This window comes from Ylistrum balloti, unplaced genomic scaffold (genome assembly GCF_031769215.1).
Source record: "Ylistrum balloti isolate Yb309-2 unplaced genomic scaffold, AGI_CSIRO_Ybal_v1 Utg371394, whole genome shotgun sequence".
Taxonomy (NCBI): domain Eukaryota; kingdom Metazoa; phylum Mollusca; class Bivalvia; order Pectinida; family Pectinidae; genus Ylistrum; species Ylistrum balloti.
The window spans coordinates 87,370-98,457 of record NW_026782734.1 but is presented as its reverse complement, the minus strand read 5'-3'; the positions used below and the strand labels follow the sequence as shown (position 1 = coordinate 98,457).

At 34.0% G+C, this 11,088-nt stretch overlaps 1 protein-coding gene across 1 annotated transcript; it reads left to right on the top strand.

Moving 5' to 3' along the window:
• Window positions 1-378: 378 nt before the first annotated feature.
• On the top strand, window positions 379-10,973 carry LOC132562327 (sodium- and chloride-dependent betaine transporter-like). Its single transcript, XM_060227065.1, has 13 exons — window positions 379-502; window positions 1,441-1,572; window positions 1,798-2,047; window positions 3,060-3,192; window positions 3,928-4,062; window positions 4,252-4,355; window positions 7,622-7,746; window positions 8,025-8,137; window positions 8,342-8,473; window positions 8,654-8,753; window positions 9,931-10,031; window positions 10,300-10,467; window positions 10,794-10,973. The coding sequence occupies exons 1-13, from the start codon at window positions 454-456 to the stop codon at window positions 10,971-10,973; spliced, it is 1,722 nt and encodes a 573-aa protein (XP_060083048.1). The 5' UTR covers window positions 379-453.
• Window positions 10,974-11,088: the final 115 nt, after the last annotated feature.

Sequence of the window (11,088 nt, the reverse complement as noted above, 5' to 3'; positions counted from 1 at the left end):
GACAGTTACGAGAACACCTGTCTCAGAAGGCTAAGATTAAATATTACTGCTACTGCTTGTTATGAACAATTTATCAACACTATGTAAAATGTCTGTTATATGGGAATAGCTAGCATATGTACTTTAAAGTAGAGTGCTCTTTTCGCGATAAAGCATTGGAGCATTTACTGTGAATACATTGATTTTCCTATTTGTTCAGATGAATTCTATTGGCCCTTGTGAAAACAAACGGTGATACATTATATAAATCACCAAAGAAAACCATTTTTGGGTTTGTCTATCGAGTTTTCAACATTCATTTTAGAAAAGCAGTGTGAAAGAATGGTGAAAGACAGACATTCTACAAAACAAAACTCTGATGGTGAGGATCCAGAAGAGAGTGAATCGAAACCACGGGTGGTCTGGAGCAGTAATCTTGAATTTGTGGTGTCATTGATAGGCTGTTCCACTGGTATGTCGGATTTCTGGAGATTTCCATACCTTGTGTGGAGAAATGGAGGAGGTAAACTATTTTTTTCTCTGAATGTTCTTTCCACTCATATAGAGCCATCGTTGTTGTTTAATATAGCATATCACAATAGGTAAGAATTTATCTATTTATAATAATCACAGAGATAAACAGTAGTATCTTATTCTTTTCACATCACTGATATCCGATTAGCAGCCTCGCTAAGGCGTTTCTTTATCTGCTGTTTTTTGTTTCCTTCTGCTTAAGGTAGACGTGTCATCGTAAGATATATATGTCATTATTAATTTACATGCTTCCTCTCAGATTTGAACCCGGGACCTCTGGCTTACTAGTCTGACGCTCAACCGATCGAGCTAAAGAGAAGTTCTTTCTGGGCTAGCGGTATATTGCAGCTTGCATTATCCAAGGTTACATATGCATTCAAATGTTTTTCATTTATACGACAGCTAAGCATGGGTTAAACGAAAATCATTTATCGTTGCTCAATTTATAGCATACTTCGACTTCTGTGTATATCCTCAGTATTAGTTATACGATAGCATGTCGTCGGGAATAGGTGATGATGAAAGGGGCACCTCTCTGTATAATGTCACCTCTATATAAGAAACATAACATATTGCTAAGACATGTCAGCAGTTTGTGTAAGTGAGATTTTCGGTTATGTCTTTATTGCTCCTTTCTGTACATACATAAGGGAAATAAGTGGACGGAACAGTAGGTAAATCTGTTCAAATGTGTATCCAAGTAAATGCAGAATATGTCATGTTTTGGTCTTTGAAGCACCGAAAAAGAATGAAAGAAAGAAAAGAAAGAAAGAAGGAAAAAGAAAGAAGAAGAAGGAAAAAAACTTTTCTATCTCTAAACATTTTTTCAGAAAAAATTCATTAGTAATATTCCGTTCGTCTTTACAGTAGAAGCATACTTAGTCGGAAACGATGAACATATTATGTATTTTTGTTTTTCCCTAACAGGTGCGTTTTTGCTTGCATTTGGAGTAATTTTGATTGCCTGTGGTATACCTTTGTACTTTCTGGAAGTCTTCATTGGACAATATTCCGGAAAGGACGTCTTTGAAATATGGGAATTTTCTCCAATTTTTAAAGGTTACATTTGTCGATATTTTTATTTGTTTGTTTCATTCATCTTCATAACTAAAGGTTTCAAAAATGTCTGAGGCAATTTCTCACTTTTTGTCTTAAAGCATTTCAAACATAAATGAGTATGCGGTGAAATCAATTTTTCACATGATTGATTTTATAGTAATTAAAGTAAAAACCGTTCAAGCAAATCAGTCCCTATCGCAGTAACCATCACAGGACATTTTACAGGTATTGGTATTTCCATCGCCCTGCTAAACTTAGGTTACGTCAGCTACGTATCCACAATGCGTTACTGGCTACTAGAGTATCTGAGACAGTCATTCACGACCGACTTACCATGGACAGCGTGTGGGAACACATGGAACACCAATTCATGTGTAGTGTCTCGTACACTGTTGTCGTCGACCACCGATCGGGACCAATGGAATTCCTCCCACTCATTTTCTACTGATGTTTTAGCCGAGGAAGAATTTTGGCAGTAAGTCTTACAAACAGTCTTTGGTAATATTCATTGCTGAACAACGGGACATACAAGCGTTTGCTACATACGTGTGTTAGAAAGCGTATAGCAAAACTGTCAAAACGTATTTTCTTTCATATAACAAAGGCGATCACATGACATATATTCATTTCTTCTGATCATAACACCAAATGCTTGGCAGCTTTCGTTCTCTTTGTCTTCTGTTGGATTGTTTTTGTTGTTGTTTTGGATTGTGTTGTATAGGGCAGCTTGATTTTGTAGGCAATGGTGGTTATAAAGATCGAATATCTGAATTGTTTTTTATCTTTCATTTCATTTATCGGTGGGACTTATCACTAGAAGAATAGTAAAGATATTTATAAGTAGTGGGAAATTTAAGAAAAATAAATCAAATGCTTGTAAAACTTTGACCGCCTGGCTTTGTTGCATTTTCTTACCTGTTCTTGTCTTTTAAGCATTTCTAATGTATTAAACACGGTTTGCATAACTGCACGCCGATTCCTATCTTCATGTTATAACCTACTTTAAAAGATTTTATCCAGCACATAAAGATTTTTATCATCAAACGTAATGCAAATGCTTTGTCCTTTATACCTGTGTATTAAGAAAAGCTCATAAACATTCTCTCGCTGAAACAGATGATGTAAAATGATGAGATAAAAATAATTGATATGAGTCACACAGTCACTACCTATTCAGATATATAACAACTATTTAAGTTCTCATTCGAAGTAAGTAAGGCGTTACATTTACCAATGTAGATCACAGACATAGGTCCGAAAAGACTTCAGGTTTGACATGCAAATATATATTTTCTGCAATATTTGCCTGAATAATCGACTGAAAAAATTATTTCCGTTACATATGAGATAAATGAAACTTGTTTTTATTTTAAAAATTCTTAAATTTCTTTCATGATTAAAATACTCGTGACAATTTAAAGCGTTATGCTTTTGGTAGACCAAAATGGTGTCCGTAAGGTTTTCACCAACATGTTTTTATATTACAGGCATAATATTTTGTCGTTATCGGGAGGTATAAACGAAATCGGATCCCTACGGTGGTCTCTCGTGCTTTGGGCAATTCTCCTTAAAGTGATCGTCATTATAAGTCTGTTGAAGAGCGTAAAAACCGTTGGAAAGGTTTGTAGTATTAATCAAATGATGAAACATATTAAAATAATCGATATGACATCTATTTCATAACTACCCTAGTACCATTGTAATTACATCCGTTAAATAGATATTGTTATGACAACACTTAAATTAAGACATAGTGAAATCGTGATTGGCTAAAGGTTAACATAGTCTTTTACAATTTTGACGTCATTAAAACACATTAAAATACCAACATGTCAACAGATGTTTCGGAAGAGTAAGCATCTTCTGCTTCTTCAACGATACTCGCCATGTGAATCTTTATCAATCCAAGTCAGTAGTGTCGCATCTTCAAATAAGAAATACACAACAACGGAACCAAGCTTATGATTATCAAACGCACCTTGCTTTATATCGGACAAAGGAATAGTATATTTCCCAATGAGATCATTATGGCGACCGTTAAACGTCTCCATGATATCTTTTAACCTGCATCTTTTTAATAAACATGTTACGAATTTGTCCATCAGTTAACGACTTAGTGGCATAATGTTAATTTGAATGTCAGTAAACAAGACATACACACTGTATGTGATGAGAATATCGCCAAATCTTCTGTTTTATCAGACCACTGAAATGATGCTTTCACGAATGCTCGAAAAAAGTATATGAAGTGAAAAACAGAGTCTTACGTAGATTTCTATATCTTGTGCGATTTTAAAAACACGTTATTTTTTCAATGTATCCTTTTATTACAGTATATGCCTGCCTTTGTTACAGCTTATGCTCCTGACCACATTCTTTCCTCCGTTACTCGGTCTGGCGATGTTGATTCAAGCTACCACACAAAATGGCGCGAGAGAGGGACTGTTATTTCTTTTCAAACCAGACTTTGCCAGACTTGCGGAGTCCAGGGTTTGTTTATCTTGCATTCTAATCAAATGTACACTAAAGTCTGCGATAAGCATATCGGAGAAAGAGATTGCCAACACTAAAAAAAGTATATCACGGAAAACATCGTTTTACGACGTCTGATAGACATTAACCGAACAAAAACTTTTGGTAAGGAAAATTTTGATATATTTAGCAGTTATTTAATGGCAGGTATGGATGGAGGCGTCATTTATGGCCTTCTATGCACTTGGACCAGGCTGGGGCGGAGTTATTGTGATGGGAAGTCATGTGAAATTCCACAGTAACTGTCTGAGGTAATTGTAAACTAATATATCTTATAACTATCATCTTTCATACTCATTACGTACATTCGATATAAGTCTAATCGTATCATCAAATACACAATAATGGACAAAGAATTTGTTCAAAATGCACAGTTTTGAGGCGACAATTTCAAAGAACATTTTGATCTGAAAGTTATCATTTTCTCCTTGCAGAAATTTTTTTTACCGGCATACAAACTCATTTGTACAGTAATATATTTTTCATACCACGCATAAAAATGTACTATAACAGAAACATTTACTTTTAAGATAAATATTGTATCCGGATAACATCATTTCGATATTTACAGTCATTGCATACGTCTGCTTTGTGTATATGGCGTGTAAAATTCATCAAATCATAAGAATATCAAGTGGCAAAAACCAGTGCATTAATGTGATTTAAAAGGTTTAGTTATTTGCTATTAAAACATCGCACATCATTACGTTACCTTTAACAAAAAATCATTTTAGGCCAAACTATAAAAAATTCACAGTTTAAAATTGTACACATTACATTAATTTCATAGTCCATTGCTATCATCTACATCTCTTACCCATCGAATTATCCTGATAAAACTGACATTTGAATTTTTTTTTTTTTTTTTTTGTAATCATGAAATATGTTGAATTCATAATTAGTATGAACTTATTCATTATGAAATATGATTGCGAATAATTTATTATTAATACTGAACTCTTCAATTCCATCACTGTAAAAACATTCTGTAGATACAGTCCAACTTAAGTCTAGATGGCTAGTTCATTATTCATAGTCCACCCCGAACGTCCAGTTTTGCCATTCAGAAAATGTCCTTTCAAAGATCAGCATGGAAAGAGCAGCTTGCAAAGTTCGGTACTAGGTAGCTATGTTAGAAAAGCTATACGTTATACATAAGAAATGTTTTGTAACGAACGTGGGACAAGATTTCTAACAGCTTTAACTACTTTTAGAATTGTTATCGATATCCGGTAATCCCCTGTATTCCCACTTAGTCCACATTCTATGTTTGCAGCTAAAAAATGTGGGCTAGAAGGAACTGGTGTGTGTTTAAGAACAATGGATTTTAATTGCCCTAAAAGTATTGTCTCTTTCATAAAAATCAGTATAGTTTACATGATATGTATATAAGGGTGAATTTTTGATATTATCTTATATATTTTTCAACTTAAATGCATTGCACAAATATTTCACCAAAATATAAATATTCTCACTTTAACAACAATATTGAAATGGAAAGCACAGTAAAACAATATACAAAATGTTTATACTCATCCTTTTTATTTCAATATCAATATATATAATTTCATGATAAACAAAGAGTTTTTTACTTGTCTAATTTTAATTCAAATGTCATTAATTAAAAACAAACACAGCACTGAACATATCATAATAAAATTGAAACACATATAACATTTTGTAGTCATCTTATTTAAGATGAGAGGCTGAACCTGCATACAGCACCACATCTATCTGTCCAGCTCTGAATCTGTCCTTCAGTCGCTGTAACTGGGAATCCAACTGGCGGTATTTCCTTCGCTTTGTTCTTGGTTTTCCTCCTGCATTTATTTGAATAATCTTTGCTTCATTGGTTGCCTGCTCTTTCTGAAGCATCTGTACAAGAGCATACATGTTTGGGCGGGGTCTTCTGCAGATCTTGTTAAGGCGGCTGTGCCACCCCTCCACATGGTTTGTTGTTCTTGCTCCGTCGTTGTCAAAATGGTTGAATTCTGTGCGATCAGTCTCCACCCAGGTCTCTGTGACATAGTCACTGAATCGAATGACTCCTGGTCGGTCGTCAACCAAGTATTCCAGTGCTGCAAACCACACATCCTCAACTTTGTGCACGGGTACAACCGGTAGCACTGCTGCTCGTCTTACTAATCTCTTGATGTCATCCTCCTCTCTATAGGGAATAACACCTCTGACCACGATGAGATTTCACAGAATATTTGTACCCCACATGAACAAGAAAAAATCCACCGCGGTAATTATCCATAAAATCAACCTGTAGCTGAGCATTAGCCATGTTGAAACTGTTTAAGGATTTAGAAATCAACTGTCATTTATACTCTATCTACATGGCTTAGATTGAACAATTTCTCTAATCAGCTTTGATTAATAATCAAATTATCTAGAAAGCTTTGATTACTATTCATATTTTCACACTGCAGGACTTCGATAAATATTCACTAACATTTTAATTATTTTGTAATTAACTAATAAGACATAAAACTGTTCATGAAAACAAAGACAATTCTTTAATATACACAAGCTTGGATGCTTGCGTGCAATATTGGGGGTTACCTCTTTGTATGGTTAATTAATTGAAACAAACTATAGCCACAGGTAAAGAGGTGTGATAACTTCCTGTACCTGTGATATTTTCAAATGTGGGCTAGGTGGGAATAAACCGGTAATCCTCTCTAAAATTAACAACTTGTATAAAGTTATAGTATATACGAAGTTTCCCGGCATGCATTACCTACTATCTTCACTTCCGCTATTTATGTAGATTCACTGGAAAAGATTCAAACTTATTCCATTACGATATAACTTAAATGATGACTAATTTATAATATAATAATATTGGTAAAATCAGAGAATACAGTTACAAATGTAAATATAATGATGGCAGCTGCTAACATTTCATACACAATGTAAGATAATTTGTTTATAGGTCCTCGTCCGTGCCTCAAAAATTATATGACGTGGATACAAATCTTTATCGTTCCGTTACTTTCCTTGTAGGCACTTATTTGCCATGCGATGTCTCTTTTCATTTGACTAACAGACTGGTATAAATCATTCTGTTATTTAGCTGACACTATTATAAATGTTTATTTTTGTAATTTTGGCATTGATTTAAGGTAATCACGCGTACAAGGACGCTCTACACATAATTTCTTTATCCAATATCCTTAAATCATGGTTAACTGGCTTCTTTTATAGTGTGTGGAATGTTGCCAGGGCTTTTATCAAATTGTTGATTGAATCGTCCAACAACACAATGTGTTCAGTCAATGATAATGTTTTATCAAGTATTCGTGACATCAAATTAAAGGAAAGAAATCTACTCTAGCAAGAATTTATTAAACAAAATAACTATATATCTGTAAATACAAATATGTGATGTGTGGTGTATGTATATTGGTTACTTGTTCTATCTTTCCAAAATATGTTTAACATGGAGCAATATATTTTTTCGAAAACATATGGATCTTTCAAAATCCAGTCATAATCATTTGCATTGTAGAAATGTGCTGATCGCAATCGCGGGCGATGTCTTTATAGCAGTTTTTAGTAGCGTCGTCTTATTCTCTGTCATTGGTGTGATGGCGAGTGAGATGGATGTCCCTGTCGAAAACGTTGTGAAGTCAGGTATAAACTTAGACGACAGATACCAACATAGCCTGTGTACAAACTATTATAAGTTAGATGAAAACAAATAAACTCTTACGTTCTGATCAATAACTTTTTCTTTCTTGTTTACTGAAATCTGCAATATTAATTAGAAGGATTTACTTATGTTTGTGTATTTGAATTATTTATTCTGAAGATTTTATAACTAGAACAGAAACAAGCTGAGAGTGTTTACCATATAAATAAAGTCATTTACCTTGAACGTATTGTAACCGCAAACAAGGATTTTGTTACAGGTATGTCTATCGGCCTGGTCGGCTACAGTCGAGCAATGACCTACCTCCCTGCACCTTACGTCTGGGCTGTGATATTTTTCTTCGCTATCACTATTGTCGGACTTGACGCACAGGTATGCCAAAAATGCCTATGTTTAAATAATAAAATGACGCATTACTTGATAAAAAATATTAGTTTTTAAGTATCCTAATTATTCACTATATTAAACTATGGTAATTGGTAGTGTTCTTTGATATAGATAACAAAAAACAAAAAAATATTATAGATATTACTTTTAAAAAAAAAGCCTTTCAAATTTCTTATAATATGTTTATAGGCTGTTTGTACAGAGACAGTGGTGTCTTTCCTGGAAGGATTTGGTAATAGACTGGGCCGTCATAGTCATCTATACCTAGTGCTGATGGTCAATGTAGTAACACTTATCATCAATCTCCCATTTTGTACACAGGTTAGTACAATATTGGAATGAAACTCTGTATTCCGATACTCTGTAATAGTGGTTATATTACTTTTCTACACGGTCACGTCTATCTTGTAAACTAACTATAGTGAAAACTGAAATAAGTTTGAAATTCTTTACGAAATCTGCAAGTTGTTTTTTATATCGATTTTACTATCTAATGTTTAGGCGGGACCTTACATGTTCCAGCTGGTAGACTGGTACTTACCTACATGGTCAGTGGTTATGATAGGCCTACTAGAAGTTATCGCCATTATGTGGTTCTATGGTTAGTATGATTAATAGTTAAATCTTCCTTCCTGCTGATGCTGATGCCCAGGTCGAAAACATTATGAAGTCAGGTACAGATTGGAAATATTTTGTCTATCTCTGGCCATATTTACGCTCCGAATAATGATATTCTTTTGTCACCGAATGAATATATTAACGTTATTTTTTGTTTGTTTATTGAATCTAAATTAGGAAGGATTATATTCATATATGAAATTTTCTTTCATCTGATTCTTCTGAAATTGTATTTTTATAAACGATCAATTTTGTATCGTCAAAGATATCTCAAGCACTGTTCTTCATAAACATTTGCTTGAAATTGCCCTTGATAAACCGGCATAACCTCAAGGTTTAACTACCTTAACAACCTAACTATTCGTTTTTTAATCCTAACGTTACCATTACATAGCCGTAGTCGTTTCAGATATTGTTGCCAATCTAAAAAAAAATCATTTCCTACCAGGAGCACCAGACCGGAAGGTATCCCGAAAACTATTGCATTATACTATCGTTTGCATGTGTTGTCACAACAAAATCGAGGGTTGGATGCCGAGTCTTAAATTTTGTGTACATTAAATATACGCTAGTTGTTATGCAATCCTACATAAATCGCTTTGCATATTAATCTTTTCCCCTCTCTACATGGTTTCGTTTGCTGATTATGTATAAATTTACATGTTGCGAGTATCTTAAAACTATTTTCTGACCCATTAACACTGAGTGTGTGGTTTCGAAATGTGTAAGATTTATTGGCATAAGTATACTATCAGCTAAGTATGTCATGTGAAAGTTATCATTAAGATTTTGTAAGACTCTTACCTCATAGGCCTGTGCACGATATTGGATGGATAATAACAACTTTATATGGCTTTAGTCGTCCCTATGAAATAAATATCTCTGATTCGATTGGTAATATCATCATATACAAATTAAATGGAAAGCTGCATGGTTATATTTCATAAATATATTGAAAAAAAGATAGGTGAAGATTTCAATATATCATTCTTAGTCTTCGAAAATAACTTGTTCAAAAAGAATAGAAACCACTGAGAATACTGCGCTTCTTGTTTAGCCAAAAACGAATATTGTGTCAAGTAGATGTTAAGATATAACAAATTAACAATATTTAACATATATATTATATAATGACAATATATTGTAGACTGATTTTGCAGGAGGTGATCGTGTGGACTGTGGTTTACAAAGCATGACTGGTCGAAAAATGCCACACCTTGTTAGGCTGACTGCGGCTTACATATCCCCATTTTTGTTTATTGTAGGTAGAGTTTTAAAATTAGTGTTAGAGATATAGTACTCTAGTGAATGATTGAAATGATTAATTTAAACCAGTTAATTACCTTAAAGTAACTTATCATTAGGATTTCTTTTTTTTATGTCACCGAAGCAGATTATGAGGAAACGAAACCTTATTTTGCCTATGATCGCTTTATACAATTATGCACTGCATACTACGGATATTTGATTTTCAAGAAACGTGTATGGCAAATTTAACTTAATCATTTGTGTGCTATATGGCATTTCAGATGCTGCTCGTAAGCAGCTTTGTCACGTATAGACCACCAAAGTACGGTCTGTACCAATACCCAGGATACACACGTGTCATTGGCTGGGTGATATCTTGCGCTGTTGTCGCTCCTATTCCTTTACACGTGATTTGGCAATTCACCAAACTGAAGGGAACACTGAAGCAGGTAATTTAGTAAACGTATCCGTCTTGTTTGGGTGAATTCGTTTTTTATGACAATACAATTCATTCGTAAATATTAAAAATGAAATATTGAAAACACTATTGAAAAGATTCACTGTGGACATAATTCAGCATTGTAAAAGTAATTTCATATACTTGACAACTTCCATATACAGTTTGATTTTGATAACTGACTGTACGTAAGGAACCCGTTGTCTCTAATAGTATATTTTGTTGACTTTTATCAAAGATAAGTCCGGGACTAAGATATGTATGAATATATGCATACTAGTTATTTTTTTTATTATTATAATTTTCTTGTTCACACAGAAATGGAAGATACTTACATATCCAAGCAGTGGCTGGGGTCCTATTGAGAGGGCTGGTCGATTAGAGAACCTAGACCGCTCACAGCACAGGAGGTCTCTAGTAGACCTAGCGTATTACAATCTGACTGGCAGGCTAAGGTGTACTTCGAACAGACACAGTGAAGTTGTTGGATTATTTTGATAAAAACTCAGTCTTTTGATGCTTTTTACATGCATCTTTACTATCTATTTTGTACATCTGTAATTGTAAATATATCTATTGATACCATAGATGAATGTGCTTTAAGTTTCGTAAA

What these genes read in the sequence shown, in the direction of transcription:
- LOC132562327 (XM_060227065.1), top strand. Translation starts at nt 454, where the DNA reads ATGTCGGATTTCTGGAGATTTCCATACCTTGTGTGGAGAAATGGAGGA. An exon ending in TGTGTGGAGAAATGGAGGAG is followed by an intron (nt 503 to 1,440) that starts GTAAACTATTTT and finishes TTTCCCTAACAG; the next exon opens with GTGCGTTTTTGCTTGCATTT. An exon ending in CGAAAACGTTGTGAAGTCAG is followed by an intron (nt 7,747 to 8,024) that starts GTATAAACTTAG and finishes ATTTTGTTACAG; the next exon opens with GTATGTCTATCGGCCTGGTC.